This window comes from Hemitrygon akajei, chromosome 7 (assembly GCF_048418815.1).
Source record: "Hemitrygon akajei chromosome 7, sHemAka1.3, whole genome shotgun sequence".
In the NCBI taxonomy this organism is placed as follows: domain Eukaryota; kingdom Metazoa; phylum Chordata; class Chondrichthyes; order Myliobatiformes; family Dasyatidae; genus Hemitrygon; species Hemitrygon akajei.
In genome coordinates, this window is record NC_133130.1 from 96,314,369 (window position 1) to 96,333,822 (window position 19,454).

The 19,454-nt window shown below is 39.5% G+C and overlaps 1 protein-coding gene across 5 annotated transcripts in view; it reads right to left on the reverse strand.

Moving 5' to 3' along the window:
- atl2 (atlastin GTPase 2) overlaps positions 1-19,454 on the reverse strand; it is a 99,148-nt gene that overhangs the window by 12,755 nt on the left and 66,939 nt on the right. For all 5 annotated transcript variants that reach the window (XR_012099662.1, XM_073051504.1, XM_073051502.1 and 2 more), the window contains exons 9-12: positions 10,409-10,536; positions 10,240-10,296; positions 6,859-6,930; positions 3,087-3,518 (exon numbers count right to left, since the gene is read on the reverse strand). Coding sequence is in view for 4 of the 5 variants with exons in the window: in XM_073051504.1 (XP_072907605.1) it covers positions 3,087-3,518; positions 6,859-6,930; positions 10,240-10,296; positions 10,409-10,536 (689 nt within the window). In the remaining variant the exon portion in view is untranslated. The remainder of the gene's footprint in view (positions 1-3,086; positions 3,519-6,858; positions 6,931-10,239; positions 10,297-10,408; positions 10,537-19,454) is intronic.

A 19,454-nucleotide genomic window follows, 5' to 3' on the forward strand; every position in this document is an offset into this window, starting at 1 on the left:
ATCCAAATTATTTAGAATTTCTCTCCCCAGTCTTGTCCTTCAAGGGATCAATGCATACTATAGCTACTCTCTACTTATTAAATACTCAAAGGTTTCACTGACTGCTTTTATATTATTTTACTGATTTTCTCAAATTTTATGCTCTCCATTAGTTTTTTTCAGTTCAATTTTTCCAAAGTAGAGGTGCCATATCACGAACAGAAAATGCAACACTAAATTGTGAGCAGAGTATATTATTGCTTCTGTGGAAAGAGTGTTGGGTCCCTAGATACTGGGAAGGGAGGTTTAGACATTGCATCTCCTGTAATTGGATAGGAAGATGGAAGAACCCAACGTGGAACATTCAGCAATCAAGTGTTGTCCAATTTACCTACCGAGGGAAATTTCCACCATCACCATTCTACCCCTGGCCAACATCAGGCCGGTACTAGAGGAGTGAGCACCGTATTCAGCAGTTACGAGATAGCACATCCTGATGTCTTCTTGATCATTGCGGAGGATCTTAACCTGGTCAGCTTGAGAAAACCTCAAATTACCATAAATATGTCACCTGTGGAACCAGAGGAGCCAACATGCTTGACCACTGTTACACCATCATCAAGAATATCTACTGTGCCATCCCACGCCTGTACTTGGGCAATTCTGATTACCTGGCTGTACTTCTACTCCTGGCATACAGGTAGAGACTGAGGACCACAGCACCACTGGTGAGGATTACAAAGATATAGTTAAGGGAAGCATGGATTGGTGGACTGGACAACATTCAGGGATTCATCTTCAGATCTGAATGGAATGCCAGTTGTCACTGACTTCATCAAGACCTGTGTGGATGTACCCAAACCAGAAGCCAAAGATGAACCATGAGATTTGCAGTCTTCTGAGGGCTAGAACTTGGCAATCAAGAACAATTATCTAAAACACAGAAAGCTATCTTAAGAGCAAAATAGCAAATTCGAGTTAAGTTAGAGAATTGGATGTACATCAGCTCTGTCACGGCTTGCAGGCCATCACTTCCTACAAGGCGAAACCCAACATCATAAATGACTGATGCTTCATTCAATGCTTGTTATGTATACATGCTTTGAAAGAGAATAAAACTATACCCATTCGAATCCCTGCAGCATTTGGTGACACTGATATCTGTCTTAGGCCAACATCAGAATATCTTTCAAGAACCCTCACAAGGCGTCAGGCCTCAACGGTGTACCTGGTAGGGCACTGAAAACCTGTGCTGACAACTGGCTGGAGTGTTAAAGGGCATTTTCAATTTCTCACTGCTGCAGTTAGAGGTTCCCACTTGATTCAAAAGGGCGACAATCATACCAGTGCCCAAAATGAGGTGAGCTGCCTCAATGACTATTGTACAGTTGCACTCATAGCAACTGTGATGAAATGCGTTGAGAGGTTGATCGTGCCTAAACTCTTGCCTAAGCAAGGATCTGGCCCTGCTGTAATACTACCTGGACAACAGCAATACCCAAGTCAGCCTGTTGCCTATTGATTACACCATCGTCCCTCTCAGTACAGGTCCACAATCCCTTATCCGAAATTCTGAAATCCAAAAAGCTCCGAAAACACAAGTCTTTTTGCCAACAGCTGACGTCACTCAGGTGTGACATGGCAGCACTAGTAGAGGCCGCCAGACGTCAGTTGTGGCACAGTGCTCGTGCTGGTCACATGTGCATTTGCTGTTCACTGATATTTTGTGTTCACTGTTGACTTCGTGTTTAATTTCACTGTGAAAATGTCGAAAAGAGCTGCAGATACCCCTATGGGTAACAATGAGAAAGAGAGAAGAAAGCATCCATCATTATCAATAATGCAGAAAGTGGAGTTATTGCAGAGGCTTGATCGTGGTGTGTCTGTGCAGTGCCTTACTGAAGAATATGGTGTCGGAGCTACCACTGTATATGATTTAAAGAAACAGAAAGACAAGTTACTGAAGTTTTATAGTGACAGTGACGTTCTACATTTATTCAAATAAGTCATTTACCATGTGTTTGATTTGGTTAATTTGAAGCTGTATATTTTTATGTTTTATTGAATGTTTCTGTTGGAAATAAATTTTTTTCTTGTCATTATTCCCTAAACAATACAGTATAACAACTATTTAACATAGCATTTACATTGTATTATTTATTATAAATAATCTACAGATGATTTAAAGTATACGGGAGGATGTGCATAGGTCCGGAGCTCCGCCAGGTCCTAATGTCCACCCGCACTGAGACAGGTTAAATAAGGGACTTGAGCATACGTGTTTTTTGGTATCCGCGGGTGGGTCCCAGGACCAATAAGGAGGAACTCTGAAATCAGGAAAATTCTTAATTCCGAACCTGTACTAATAAGTAAGCTTCAGAACCTGGTCTTCTGGACCTCCGTCTGCACCAAAATCCTTGACTTCCTTATCAGGAGACCACAGTCAGTCCAGATGAGAAATACTATATTCTCCTCGCTGATAATTAAACCAGTGCAATTCGAAGATGTGTTAAGCCCTCTATTTACTCTCTCTACAAACAATGAACAGTAAGATGATGAACATCAATCTTTCTAACAAAATAACAAATCATACCAGTGACTTAATGGTACAAGAAAGCAGCCCTTTGAGTGGAGGGGTGGGGATAAACTTCCAAGAACCAAGCTGAAAATAGTACCAACTTCTTCCTAAATTTCATTTAGGGATGTCAAAGTGGAAGATGAATGGGCAATTCCTGAAATCAAATTTAAACTGTTCATCTTCACTTTCATTTGCTGATAATTGTAAACTGCAATTCAGAAAATAGAATTTTCATTTAATTTTGCCAAGCAAAGATATAGAAGCAGAACCTGAACATGATGGTAAGGAAATTTTACTTGGAAAAGACAATAGAGATTGAATTAGAGCAAGTAGCAGCACAGCATACTACTTGTAAAACTCGCAGCCAAATGATTCAGTGAAAACCTCTGAAAACTTCTGTTCCCCATTTACTTAAAACCAGTATTAAATTACATATTTAACATTAATACTAAACTTTTAAAAAAAATATCAAATTCTTAAAACCTCATTTGCAATAAAGGCAAGGAAGTGGTGAAAGGATAACACTCACCTGTTCCCATATAGTTTCAGCCACTTGATCAATGATTGCTCCAAATTCTCTGAATTCACCAGAATACTTAGTGTAAGCCCAGGTGCAGAGGGATATTAGAGCCACTCCCATTGCGATATTGCATAAAGAAGCTATCGAGTTCAAACCAATAAATCCAGTCACTCCTGAGATAATGTACATGGCAAACATCACAGCAAAGAGCGTGGCAGGTGTACGGGCAGCATAAAAAATATTTTTGCTGTCATTGTGCTTTACAAAATTTGCATAGTTCTCCTCCATTTCTTGCTCAAGTTGCTCTTGGTAACGCTGACAGAACTCTTCCCCGCCCATTTTCTTAACTGAGCGAAACTGCTTGATAGAAGCTTCTTTTAAGGTCAGGTGTTGCTGCTGCAGATCTGCTGGTGCTATGTAAGGCTTATCTCCCCCACAAAACTGTAGAACAAATACATTCATATTTCTTCAATATACTATTAATTAATATAATCAAGTTAAACATGAAGGCAAGCATTCTCTCCACATCAATTTAAGAACTCACTTCATATCACTTACCTTAACATCACTGACTGAAATAAATTAAAGCCTGGCTTGATATTATTTCGCTGTATTATATTTTAAAATATTGGACCTCTTGGTGAAGATGGGGAACGTATCAAATATCAAATAATATCAAAAAGCAGTGCAACAACTGCTGAGAGATTACTCACTATATATTAATGTGTGGTATATACTAAAACCATGATCTGAGCATGCTCTGATCATTTGCAGTTCTATTATTTCAATAGAAAGTACTTCAGTACTAAATTCATTAAATAAATTTCCAAATATTTTAAAAGTTGCATTTCAATATCCCGATGAAGGATCTCGGCCCAAAACATCAAATGCTTATCCCCCTCCATAAATGGTAATGGAGCTGCTGAGTGTCTCCAGCATTCTGTATATGTTGCTCTGGATGTCGAGCATTTGCAGAATGTCTTGTTTAAAATAGCCGACTAAAGAAATGCCTTAAAGCTTTTAATGGGCAAAAGGAAAAAATATATAAGTTCTGTGCATTTCATATTCCTCTAGATCAGTGGTTCCCAACCTTTTTTTGGCCATGCCCCACCTAATCACCTCTAAAATCCTGATGCCCCTGGTGGTGATATATAATTCTTATTATTCAAAAAGTGAACTCCTATTCACCTGGAGGAAGCCTAAAAGACCATTAACTTGGTTTAAACAAGCTTCCAAAGAACATGGCATTCATGAAAGAGAAAAATAAAAGAACCAAAGGACTGTTAAAGTTCTGAGGAAGAAATTACTAAGAAATTGTAAAAAAAAAGAACATTAAGTGACATTAAAATAATAATAAATAAAACAATGCCGATTCATTTCTACAGCATACAAAGACAGGTACACTGTTTAAAGAGATGACGCAATGTACACACCTTCACACCACCAAGAACCGAAAGCTACTGCAAAAAGCAGCATTGGCGCGACCTCTTACGAGTTTCTTACGCGTTTGGACTTGTTCATTCATTCCTTCCTACATCAGTCAATTCATTAATTTAATTATGAAAACCATTTGATGGTTGTAATGATGGTGATACACTATATATACAGTACATACACAAGTATTTTTATGTATGCATACTGTATATACACATATGTATTAACTCGCACACACACTCATACTCAGACTTACTAGAAAAAATTCATTGTTAATAACTCATTCTCGAATTGCCCCCCTTAAAAATCAAACTACCCCCCTGTGAGGCGTACGCCCCACGTTGAGAACCACTGCTCTAGATGCTTTCTCAAAACCCACTTATAATCAACATGATTTTCCTCATCTCCACAATATTCATTAGTTCCTTTCTCCAGAAAATTACAAATCAAGAATTCAGGAGATGTTTGTAGATTCAAAGCATGGCAGTCATCCAAATTCATAACCGTTTCAACAGGCATCAAACAGAAAATGCTGGCATATGTGGAGGGAAAAAATTAACGTTACAGGCTCATGAAAAGTTAGTATCCTGAAGCATTAACTGTTTCTCTCCACAGGTGCTGTCTGAACTCCTTACAACTCCAGGACTACAATTTCAGATTCTAAGCACCTACAGTACTTTGCATTTGTACCAAGGTTATCAATACGTCGAACAGTTTATCCAGTCTGTTCCACAATTCAGTTAGTTCATGTTGATTCTCACTAAGTATTCATGATATCTAGAGATGTAGATGGGCCCCCTATTTTCAGTAGATCTCTATTTTGAGATCAAACTTTCTTAAATTAAAACCCAATTACCTAGCCATTGTGTATCAGTAATTGAAGGAGTGAATGATCAGGACGATGGACTGCATCAGTCAAGCAGCTGGTTTTTCCTGGATTGTGTCAGGCTGCTCAAGTATTAGTCTTGAGTGCAATCCCTAAGCGGAAAGCATTTAACACACCCACGATTTGTCTTAAGCAGCAAATAAGAATCTGATCAGCACTTTGCCATGGAACATTCCTGCTCTTGTAGAGAATCTATAATGGTATAGTCAAGGTTCCATCAGTGGCGACCTCAGGGTGCAGGATGCCAAATACAAATAGCAAGCAATCAGATCCGTTACGTTGTCATGTTATGGCATGAATTTTTAAATTTACTGGTCCATATCTGAATGTTCATCATCTTACTGTACATGGGTATGGGGTGCTTCTAGAATTTAGCATTTTGTGCCCATAATCGAATCAGGAGCCAAGTGGGCTACATGAGCAGCAATGAGAAGTTTAATGGCAAATTAAATACTCCATGGTAGCAAAGTTAATGGTGCCTTCCTTTAGCTTCCTGATCTTTGACACTGTGTTGTAAATTAATCAGAGTAGATATAGCCAGATATGCCTGGGCAATTCTCTATTTGCACTGGAATATTTTGCTTAGAAGCATCACCTAGCCTTGAAATTCTCCCAAAAAGTTGGTGGAAGTAGATTAAATAATACCTTCTGAAGGGGACAGGATATATGCTCAAACATTAAATATTTATGACTATGACAATGTACAAGAGAAATAAAACATCATAAAGCATAATTAGAGATAACAGGGCATAATGGACTGAATGGCTACCATTTTGCTTTTGCACAATGAAATCACAAAGTGTGGGTAATCAAAAGAGTAAATTAAATTAAAAGACTGTCAAGTCTGAGATATCAAAGCTCACTTTTTATAATTTTTTAAATATTCATATGTCCTTCCTGACAGCGTCAAGTTGCACCATTACCGTGTAGTAATTAAACGGAATTTAGATCCAATCCATTGAAATAAAGATCCGACAGAGTACTAGTCAAGGGCTTGGCTATAACTCAAACTAAAAATCAATACAAAATTGAAAATTTACAAAGGGGGAAAAAAATTTACAGTTTTAATCTTGTTTATTAGGAAGTTGGCTTTAGCAGATACCAAAACTTGGTAACCACTTGGATTTGTATCTGCTACCAGCAAACAGTATACTACAAAGGCACAACTAGGTGGGTGCAATTAATTTATAATATTTAAAAATTGAAAAAAATTAAAATTACTATACAACGTAGAATGCATTGTGGACTGCACAAAATTATTGGTAGGCAATAAAATTCAAACAAGCTAATCAGTGTGGAAATTAGCGTAGCTCCCTTCAATTTGTGACTGTTAATTAGAAAGAACACCACCACTAGGGGAAATAAGGCTAGTATATACTCAATACCATTAAATTATATACAATGCATTGTAGAAGAATCCAAAACAAAGCTAATTTTTGCAGAGACCCTGTAATTACATACCATCTCCATCGCTTTGTTGTAGATATCTTTTGCTCCTGCAACAGCAGCTAGATTATTGGCTTCAGCTGTTGCCTGTAAAGGAATGATCGGTTTAATGATTCTTCTTTTGGCAAATAGCTGTCTGAAACCACTCTTGAGAGGTTATGCAAATCTAAATGGCACTGTGAATGAACTTCAGGTATTTTCATAAAATCAACACTGAGAAGAATAACATACACACAATACTGGAGGAACTCAGCAGCTCAGGCAGCATCTATGGGATGGAATAAATACCTTTGGGCTGAGAAGGCGACTGCTTGTTCCTCTCCATAGAAGCTGCTTGACCTGCTGTGTTCCTCCAGCATTTTATGTGCGCAAGTCTGGATTTCCAGCATCTGCAGAACCTCGTGTTTATTATTGAGGGGAATAACATTTTTATTACATAAAAAAACTAAATTCAGACCTTTCTCCAAGATTTTGATTTACTGATTTTTCCTGCTTTCAAATACCCTCATGGTTCTACTGAAACCAGCAAAGTAATAGAACCATAGAACATTACAGCACAGAAACAGGCCTTTTGGTCCTTCTTGGCTGTGCCGAACCATTTTTCTGCCTAGTCCCACTGACCTGCACCTGGACCATATTCCTCTATACACCTCTCATCCATGTACCTGTCCAAGTTTTTCTTAAATGTTAAAAGTGAGCCTGCATTTACCACTTCATCTGGCAGCTCATTCCACACTCCCACCACTCTGTGTGTGAAGAAGCCCCCCCCCACCACAATGTTCCCTTTAAACTTTTCCCCCTTCACCCTTAAACCATGTCCTCTGGTTTTTTTCTCCCCTAACCTCAGTGGAAAAAGCCTGTTTGCATTCACTCTATCTATACCCATCATAATTTTATATACCTCTATCAAATCTCCGCTCATTCTTCTACGCTTCAGGGAATAAAGTCCTAACCTATTCAACCTTTCTCTGTAACTCAGTTTCTCAAGTTCCGGCAACATCCTTGTAAACCTTCTCTGCACTCTTTCAACCTTATTAATATCTTTCCTGTAATTCGGAGACCAAAATGACACACAATGCTCCAAATTTGGCCTCACCAATGCCTTATACAACCTCACCATAACATTCCAACTCTTATACTCAATACTTTGATTTATAAAGGCCAACGTACCAAAAGCTCTCTTTACTACCCTATCTACCTGTGATGCCACTTTTAGGGAATTTTGTATCTGTATTCCCAGATCCCTCTCTGTTCTATTGCACTCCTCAGTGCCCTACCATTTACCTTGTACGTTCTACCTTGGTTTTTCCTTCGGAAGTGTAATACCTCACACTTGTCTGTATTAAACTCCATCTGCCATTTTTCCAGCAGGTCCAAATCCCTCTGCAAGCTTTGAAAACATTCCTCACTGTCCACTACACCTCCAATCTTTGTATCATCAGCAAATTTGCTGATCAACTTTACCATATTAACATCCAGATCATTGATATAGATGACAAATAATAATGGACCCAGCACTGATCCCTGTGGCACACCACTAGTCACAGGCCTCCACTCAGAGAAGCAATCCTCCACCACCACTCTGACTTCTCCCATTGAGCCAATGTCTAATCCAATTTACTACCTCACCATGTATACCTAGCGACTGAATCTTCCTAACTAACCTCCCATGCAGGAGCTTGTCAAAGGCCTTACTGAAGTCCCTGTAGACTACATCCACTGCCTTCCCTCCATCCACTTTCCTTGTAACCTCCTCGAAAAACTCTAATAGATTTGTTAAACATGACCTACCACACACAAAGCCATGCTAACTCTCCCTAACAAGCCCGTCTATCTAAATACTTGTAGATCCTATCTCTTAGTACTTCTTCCAATAACTTACCTACTGCCAACGTCAAACTTACCAGCCCATAATTTCCCAGATTACTTTTAGAGCCTTAAAGGACTTAATCTCAAGGACTAGGATGTAGTGCATGCAATGAGAAAAAAGTTCAGCTGAATGGAATACTCCTATTCTGGAGTTCTCACTTCCTGGAATGCAAATACAAGAATGCTGGAATGCACTTGAGGGCATCACCTCGCTCCAGCAGTGACAGGATTCAGCTGGACTGACTTTTAACATGTATTGGGAAACCAATTAATTAAACGGAAGCCTGAAGGCACACACTCAGCAATTCAGGAACAGTTTCTACCCCTCTGCCACCCGATTCCTAAATGGACACTGAACCCATGAACACTACCTCACTTATTTCTGTTTTTGCACTATTTTTGAACTAATATTTACATATTTACTGTAATTGATTTACTTATTTTTTCTATATTATCATGTATTGCATTGTACTGCTGCCAAATTAAAAAATTTCACGACATATGTCTGTGATATTAAACCCAATTTCGATTATGGGCAACATCTCTGGTGAAGTATCAGAAGCCCATGCTTAAGGGGCAAATTCAAAGCAAATTTTTAAAAAAAGCTGCTAAACCAGCAGAATCAGGACAAAAGCAAAGGATTATACAAGACAAAATTAGGGGGGAAAACTAAGACTATTAGTATAGAATAACCTGACAAGCAGGACAGCACACATATCAACTAAACTCAGAGCTAGATTACCAGATGAGTTCCAACCAAATACTTGTGATAAAGCATATGAAATCCCAACAGGGTGGTGCATGTATGGAAGCAAATTCCTATCTCACTGGCAAACTGTTTAGATGATCACAAGGTATTTCTGCCACCTTGCTTAAGAAATTCAAAATCTTTTGACTGAACCTTTCATCAAATGTTGAAATAGAACAAAGCCTGAGTATTCATTCTATTTCTTTCACTGATCTCCTTCTAATAAAATCTGAAATTATATGTCCACATTGGATGATAATCCTTCTTCACTGTATAAATGTATGCTGTAACTCAGCTGATTTCAAACACATTTGACTAATGTATAAAAAGGGCCAAAATGGATATGGGCCAAACACAGGAAATGGGACTAGCTGGTGAACAATGTGGACTGGATGGATCCAAGGTTCTGTATCTCTACATATTGCTCTATGACTCTAAAGAGTTTGACTGGTATCAGTTTATTGCAAGAAATTTCATGCTGCATCAGAAGTGTGGAAACAAAAGACTTTCAATAGTGTACATGTATTTATTTCAATGACTAAATGACCAATAGATAATGCATCTCTTGTGCACAGGGAAACACCCATTTATAATCCATTAGAAAGAGTTGGCCATCTTCAATAACATTTTTAGACTAGAATACAAAAAATGGAAAATTTACCTCAAAGATACAAAAATAGTATCTTAATTATTCATCGGCAATTTGTTTCTTTTTTCCCAATTCTTAAATCGCATCATTTCTGAGATGCCACATCTATTTGAGATACAATTAAAAGTACCTGCAGCATAGATTTTGGATGAGGCAGCTCCTCTCCTTGGTAAATTTTGATGTAAGCCTGAAGAACAGGGAACAATTATTGTATTTTTAATGTATATAATATATCCTAAAATTTAAATGCTGCAGAAAATAACCGAAACGTACAACATTTAAATGTTCATTTCTCATACCTTGAAGTATTCAACTAGATCCCGACAAGTTACTTTGCTTCCCCCTATTTCCTTTTCTACCAGGTTCTCAGGGGACAGCAGAAATGGCACTACATTGCGAAGTTCCTTTTTGAAATCATCATCAATGTCTATTGGAACAAAATAAATAACAAACAGCTAAAATAAATACACCTATTCAACTTTCACTTGCATGATGGTGCAATACTTTTTCTAATATCCTATAATCAACCAACTTATTCCAGTTGCTTCTTGAAATTCAGAAACTGGAACAGGTGGTCAAAGGGGGTTAAACCTACTCGACCAAAATAACAGATACAGCACATTAAAAAAGTCAAAGATTACTGGTTTTAATTTTACATTTCGTTCAGGCAGAACACACAACAGTACCTTCACGTAGAACATTAGCTCTGGTGTTTTCTCTATCAGAATTTCCAGAAGTATTTTATTGCAACTATATTGGAACTAGTTTTTTTTAAATAAATACTATTTACAACCACTTGGGACAGTAGACTTGTGGACACATAGCTTATTCCTTTTCCTCAAACAATGGGTGAAGAGGGCTAGCAAATTAAAGATTTAGACAATTCATAAAATGGAACTGAATTAAATTAATATTTTTATTTTTGTTTTAAGTTTTGAATGAAAAGGGTTTAGATAGTCACCATTAAACAAATCTTAAAAGATTTTTAATAAAACAGTTGGCCTAATCGCACAAGCAAATAACTGCAGGAATTATATTTAATTCTTACTAGAAATTTGCTGTTATCTGGATCTGACTAAGAGACAGGGATGATGCAGTATGCATGATAACACCATCAGCACATACAACTAATAACTGTTTTGCCTAGGGAGCAATATGGCTGTGGAAGTTAGATGGAACATATGAATAACATCTTAATTTATTTGGAAGATCAGTTCTTTGCCCCTCAGATAATTGCCACCAAATAAAACAAACCCATTATTATAAATTCCAAAAGGCTCTAAAGCTCCAAATTATATCCAGAAAACAGATGAATCCAATAAAAAATTTCATTATGAAATCAGAATATTTTCTCCATAGCTAAATACAAGAATATGCACTACAGCAAGTTGTTGAGGTGTGAACCCCCCTTTTACCAGGTATCTCTACAGATGCAGCTTGTTAGCCCTTTGCTAACCACCCCTCCCAAACTCTGTACGTCTAAGGTAGGTATGACTTGGCCCCCATCAAAACTGGGGTTGGGAAGTCTCGACCACCTGAACCCCAATCTGTGTGAATACTGTGTAAATACTATCCCCATGCAATTAGCAATCAGCAAAGAACAGATCATACACTACACACAATTATAAAATATATTTACAAATGTCAGCTTTATTGAAAAGTTGATAAAAAAAAATAAAAAGGGCCCATTACAGTTTACCCAATCCAAATATGCACACAAGTTGGAGCTCATCTAGAGGTTGTCTAACTCACCCGCTGGACCCATGGTCTGCCTGAAGGCACAGACCACCTGGATGTCATTCAAAATCCACCTTGAACAAACAAGCTCCCCACAGGAGTATTGGTCCATTCTCCTTGAAGCCATTCATCCGCACAAAGCACCTTGAGCAACAAGGACGGCACCCTGAGCCATCTTCCCTCCTGTCTTCTCCCAGCTCCTGTCAAAAGCACCTCAACCCACACCAGTGTCCCTCACAAAAACCCTTCCCCCCAGCGTTCTCTAGAACCTTTGTCCAATTCCACCATCCTGACTAGCTGACACATCATTCCTAAGTTGAACAACATGGCCTCTTATCTTTAGCTCAAACCCAAACATGCTAAAAGCAGAACAGACTGCTCTTACAGAGCTGTCAAAATGAAAGACCTGCAACTTAGCAGTAAAAACGTTAACCAGAGAGCTACATTCTCCCTCCACCAATAAACAGTCATGTCCACATGTCTTTGAAATAACAGCTTTTGAAGGAATTTTGTGATGACAGGACCTCCAATCCATTTGTAAATGGTGAGATGCATTTCACTAGGGGGATAAGCACAACATTTTTTTCTTGGTGCGTCATCGCCAGTCAGCCGATTTGGGGGTTTCCTGACTCTGAGACCTCCTTACCCTATCTTCAGCTCCTCCAACTTCAACCACCCCTTGCAACCCATCCTGTCTTCTAGAGGGTGCCTCCCCTTATCTATTACTCATGTCTTCTGGCAGCTCAGGCCCCCCTGCTCTATGACCGAACTTGGCTTCCTTCAGTTTAAGCAGGCTCTGCCAAAACATCTTCAACCTTGTTGGTGCTAACCAGCAAGACCTCTCTCGGAAAGGGTGTCATCAGTCGCTCTAAAAGTGCGGCAAGTGCTCTTGGAGTAATCAACAGACTTGTCAGTAGAAAAATCTTCTTCACATCCCAACATCCTCTCAATTAATCCCCTTCTCCATTTCTTGAGCATTCCAGCAAATTTAGGGGTTCCTGTTACTCTAGCTACTCCTCCTGGACATAACATGACAGGTTTAAACTGGGCGTACCACAGTTTTTAATTTCTGCTCATCATCCTGCTTCGGAGAAACTTGCACCTTCTCAAAAGCAGCTCTGAACATATGGTGGATGGGCAAGGTTTTCAAAAAGTTCTGTTTCTCTCTTTGCATGCTCCAACGAGCCCTCTCACAACAGAAGTATTTGTTCTCACAAGAATGGAAGCTCCACCCTTTTCAACTGGATCTGGTCAGACCACCACAGGTGTGTCATAATCTTAGTTACTCCGACATCTGCTTCTGAGAACTCCAATTTCAACGACAAGTAACCATTGTACGAGTACTCATCAGTATTAACCCCAGATACTCAAGGACACTGAGTGATGTCAATGGTAAATGAAAATACCGGTTATTAAAGGGTCTATAAAGCAAAGCAACTTGAGAACCTGTGTCAAGTATGGCTCTAGCATAAACACCTTCAATCCGTATAGATGAAGTTTGGTCCCACTAAACCTTCAATAACAGTGCTTTGTATTTCCCTTGACACACTGACAGGAACATATCCTCTCCGAAATGTCAGCCCATTCCTTTACTGGGTCCTTCTATAGTTTTACATCTTTTTCTATATTTGGGCAACCGCTGATTTACTTTCCCAATATTTTCCTGTCCTTCACACTCCCACTTGAAATGTCCATCTTCTCCACAGTTATAACAGAAAATACTGTTCACTTCCCTGGTCAAGGGACCCCACTCAGCAGCAGCCTCATCTTGGTATGTCCCACCAATGGCCCGGCTTCTCATTGGCCTTCAGATCTTTCATGACATTCTGCAAAACCCCCACCTGTTGGCATCAGAGGTTGCTTTAGCAACAGAGGCTACTACCAAAGCCTTTGCCCTGCTGACAGAGGCCTCCCGCTCCTCCATTGCATTTTCCTCCTACCTTCTGAGTAACTCAGTAAAAAAAAAAAATGGAGAAGGCTCATCTTGCAGGTCATTCAAAAATGTAGAACAGTCATGTCATGTGACAGCGCACCCTTCACAACTTGCTCCATCCTCAAGTAATTTCTCTCAGATGGTTGAATGCCCCCTTTGTGGAAAGAACAGTGCAGCAGCTTCTCCAACATGAAAAAGCAAGCAGACAACTTCTCTCCTTCCTTCTGAAATGTGTCCTTAAACTTCATCCTAAGATCAGATGCACTTCTAGCAGTGCCAAAAGCATCTTCCAGACCTTGCAGTAAATTAGCTAATGGATTTTTTGCCTCAAGGAACCTCACTATATCAGCCCCTGGACCCTTTAAGCTCTCTACCAGTCTCAGTTTCTTCAATTATCTGAGCATTACCATTTCTCCAGTAACCAAGATGTCTGCTCAGCTTAAGCCTTCACATCCTTCTTCCCCATTGGGTGTGTGCTTCACCCCACAAAACACTCCCAGTCTACAATAACTTTGGCTCTCTAGAGATTTACTTCTGCATTTATCAACCAGTGATGTAATAGCCAAAATGAGCTGAGAATTTAAATCACTGAAGGACTCAATAAACCATTGACATCAAGCAATTCCTTCCCCTCACTCCGCAGAAACGAGAGCAACGCTTTTAAAGTCTCCAACCACAGCTACAGGAAGCTATACTTCCAATTTGGCCCTCACGTACACTTCCTTCTCTAAAAGTATGGATAGCCCATGGCCCTGCCTCTCCAGGTGCTCTAATTGTATGAGGCAGATCCACTCCTGTCACATCATTGCTAATCTGAACTAAAACGACATGTTTGCCCGCCATTTGGTCAAACTGCCATTCCATGATTGTAGCCTTCCCTAATACTGGAACCAAACTTAAAACTCTTATCAGCAAGTCATCTGGCTGCAGATATCCACCCTGCTCAGAACACAAGCCTCAGTTACGAGTAATCTCTTGGAAATACAACCTTTAATCACTGCAGCATCCACATTCATGCATCTTAACCACTTTCCTGGACAACAGTTTAACACAGGCTTAAACACAAAAAAACACTTAATTCTTAGAGCAATTACAGTATTCAAAAACGCAGACGATAGCCCACATAATGAAACCTCTTGCTACCAAGCATCTCTAGAGATGGGGCTTGTTATCCTCTTGCTAAGAGTCACTATACTCAGCAGTAAGAACACCTTTCTCAAACGCCATACGTCTAGGGTCGGTATGATTTGGGTCCCACCAAAATCAGGAAGCTGGGATGTCTCGACCACCTGAACCCTGATCTGTGCGAATACTATGTAAATACTGCCCCTATGCAATTACCTGCCCGCAAGAAATAACAGATCAAACACTGCATACAATTAAAGGGCCCATTACAGGTAACCCAGTCCAAATGTGCACACAAGTTGGAGCTCATCTTGAAGTTATCTTTAATTCACATGTTGGACCCACTGTCTGCATGAAAGCACATATCACCTTCTGAATGTTGCTCAAAATCCACCTTGAACAAACGAGCTCACCCATGGGAGTATTGGTCCTTCCTTCTTAAAGTCATTTCGGATTCAGATTCAGTTTATTGTCATTTAGAAACGACAAATGCAATGCAGTTAAAAAATGAGACAACGTTCCTTCAGAATGGTATCACAAAAGCATATGACAAAACAGACTACACTAGAAAATCCACATAACGTTTGGCAATCCCCAATCCAGAGTCCGGAGAGGCTGCTGCGTATTAATATCGCGCTACCGTCTTAGCGCGTTCCCCGGAAAGGAGCTCCAAATCCACCAGACAAACAAGACCAAAAACTAAGGCTACAAGACCTGCACAAAACCACATAGTTACAACAGTGCAAACAATAGCATAATTGATAAAAAAAACAGACCATGGGCACAGTAAAAATAGTCCAAAGATGTTAAAGGACTATAAGTTCAAAAGAAATCACAACAGTTTCCACAAGTCCCCAGGGTCCTGACAGACTCGCCATCCCACGCCAGCAGCAGAAGGGAATACCCCCGCTATGGACTTCCACAGCGCCGCCCGACTCAGCCTCGCAGACGCAGCGCACAATGAAAGCTCCGTCGAAACCAGCCTCGCAGATGCAGCACACACCAAAAGCGACCTGACCACAGCAGACTCCGAGTCTGTCGAACCTCCGAGATGATGACCATCCCCTCCGGCACAGCTTCTCTGAGCACCATCCTCTGCCGAGCGTATTTATCTATATAAAGCACCTTGTGCCACAGGCACAACATCCTCAGCCATCTTCAGTCCTGTCCTCTTTCAGTTCCCGCCGAAAAGATCGCAACCCACACCAGTGTCCATCACAAAACCTTTCCGCTCAGTGTTCTCTAGAACTTTCTCCCAATTCTACCACCCTGATTGGCTGACAACATTCCCAAGTTGAACAACATAGCCTAAATCGAAACATGCTAAAAGCAGAACCAACTGCTCTTACAGAACTGCTAAATGAAATACCTACAGCATAGCAGTAAAAATCTTAACCAGGGCGTTACAAGTGCAATAATGACGCACACTTAGCCCATGAAGAGCAATTACAAATTAAGACAGTTCAACAAGGATGCAAATAACATTCCAAATATAGTTGCAAAATTGGATTTGGAAGGACTGGGGAACTCAGGAAAGTGAAACCAAGACAGTCATACTGAGTAAATTAGAGTCACTGTGTGACATCTCTATATCTTGACAGATTGCATCCTAGGATCTCAAAACAAAATTCCCCAAGATTTGTGAAAAGTTCCATTAAACTGGAAAATAGTTGATGTAATTCCTTATTCAAACAAAGTAGGAAACTGCACGTTAGTTAACTTGACATCTTTTGTAGGAAACATGCTAGTGATTATTATTAAAGGCATTATTAACAAGACTAAGGAAATTTCTAATTAAAGTCAACAACTTTTTGAAAGGGAAATTGAATTCTTCAAAGTACCGTAGATGTCGGATTATAAGCCGCTACTTTTTCCCCATGCTTTGAACAGCATTGAACATAGTGGCTTATAATAAGGTGCGGCTAATAGAAGGTTTTTTCCCATGCCGCCAAAACATTTTGCCTCGTAACAGTAGACCAATAAAATTGATGAGTAGTTCACAGAGGTCCAATGAAATTGTACGATAAATCAAGCGCACTTCACAAATTATTGTAAATCAGCCATTTGTACTCACCCTCATCAACATGGAAAACACTCGAAGAAAAGCATATGATGCAGCTTTTAAGTTAAAGGCAATCAATCTGGCGGTTGAACAAGGAAATCGAGCTGCTGCGCGTAATCTTGGCATACATGAATCGATGGTGAGACGGTGGAGATTTAATTTGGGACTGCCGCTTCAGGTCAGGAATGGCTCACGTGATATTAGACAGCAGTACAAGGGAGGGAGGGAGCGAAACTGAGGATTCCGCTGCACCGAAACTGCTAGCGATTCAGTAAACAAAAAAACAGTAAAACTCGTGTGTGAATGGTATCGGGCCAATAAGGACACAAGTGTCCGATGTTACCAAATACCGGTAGGTATAACAAAGTTTAGCCTTACCAAATATGTGTAGCGAGGGTTTGGTTTGGGGGAAAAAGGAGTATAAATAAGAGCAGAATGTAAGGGGAAGGCAAAACGCGTTCTGCAATAAAGCCACGCTGCACTGTAATCCGGTGTTGGTTGTCTCTCTTCCAAAACGAACACAGGGCAGAATTTGAAGCCCAACACGTGTAATATCTTTCTGTGTAAATATCTCATATTACAAGCGGCCGAAAATCCGGTCCGCCGGAAATCCAGTGCGCCGAAAATCCGGTCCGCCGGAAATTCGGTGCGGCCTAAAATCCGATGCGGCCTGTATAATTAAAAAATTGATTTTATTTCTAAAATTAGAGCCAGCGGCTTTTAATCAGGTGCGCTCTGTAGTCCGGAATCTACGGTAATAAAGGACAATCAATATGAAGGAATGCAGTAGGCATTTGATGAGGTGCCAGCTGAATCATAGGGTTATTACACAAAAAGCATATGTAGATAATATACTAGCACAGAAGAAGAGTAGCCAACTAACAGTCTTTTTCAAATTGGGAGGTCAAAGTCATACAGCATTGACATTGGCCCTTCAAACCTACTACATCGAAGCACAAACTTTCATTAATCCCATTTTGTTTTCCCCAGATTTCCATCAAGTACCCTCAGATTTTACCACTGATCTATACACTAGAGACAATTTAGTGGTTAACTGGCCCACTGACGGATCTTTGAAACCTGGAAGAAAACCCACACATTCACAGGGAGAGCATGAAAGCTCCACACAGATATTACTGAAGGCCAGGACTGAACCTGGGTCACTGGAGCTACAAGACTATCAACTTGCTGCCTCTAACATGGAATGCCACCATATCCATGCAGGGAGCTCTATTTATAAATGACAGGTGGGTGAAGGAAGTGAAAAAAATTGCCACTAAATTTGCTGATAACACGAGATTGAATGCAAGTGGTGAAGAGCACATAAACAGATTACAAAACGGTTAATAGACAGGTCCAGTGAGAGTGTAAAGGCCTAGTAAATGGAGTAATACAGAAGTTTTCCCATTTTGTCAACAAGGTAGAAACATGCTTGGGTGTCCCTGTGCATCATTCACACAGAAAAGCAAATTCTACTTATTGTCAAGGAAATAAAATAAAAAATAGGGAGTTATACAGACATTGGTGCGACCACATCAGGAGTACCAGTCTTCTTATTTAAGAATGGATGTTAAATGCATTGGAACTTGTTCAGAGTTTTATTAAACAATATATGGAGTTTGGAAGAATGTGAGGAAGCTTGGCTGAAACACACAAGGATTGGAGGGTTTTGACAGGGCAGATGTGGTGAGAATATCTCTTATGGGAGAATTCAGAAGTATAATTACTGTTTAAAAAATAAAGGGTTACCTATTTAAGACAAAGGAGGCAGGGTTATTACAGGTAGGCCATTATAACATTGGACAGTACACAGAAGATTAGCCAGAATCTTATTACCCGGCAGAGCATCTTTGAGGGAAAATACATATTATTCTTAATTCATATCTGAATATTCAAAAAAAAAAAAGCATTTATGAAGTTACTGCTCTTTCCACAAAAAGAAAATTTATAAAATCAAAGCTTAGAAATGATGGATGTTGACAATTCCTTAGGAATACTTCCATAATATGATTAGGAGCGTGAAAGCTGAATGCCAAGTAAAGCAACCACTAGAAAGCAAGACTGAAGTTGCTTAATAATTAACGTTTACCAACCTAGTTAGAACTTCTCCATTTCAGATTATCAAGAGGATTTATAGATATCTAAGAAATTCTCCCTCAGTTGTCTTAGATACTATTTCCAATTGGATCATATTTTCAAATGTAGTGTCCTGAAGTAAGAATTTCAATTTGAATAGATCTGTAGGCAACACTTAACTCATGAATATACAGACTGGCATCAATACAGGGGCAAAGTACAGAAATAGGACCAGTGATTGTAGTTAGTGGAATTTGTCAAAATTTATGCCAATGAAGAATTATTTAGAAGGAAAATGAGCAAAGCAAAAGATTGGAATAGTGACTAACTACAGAACCTAGAACACATTAAAATAGTCTATTATACCTTTTGAATGGAATATTAAAAAAGGGATAGCAGTTTTCCTAGCTGA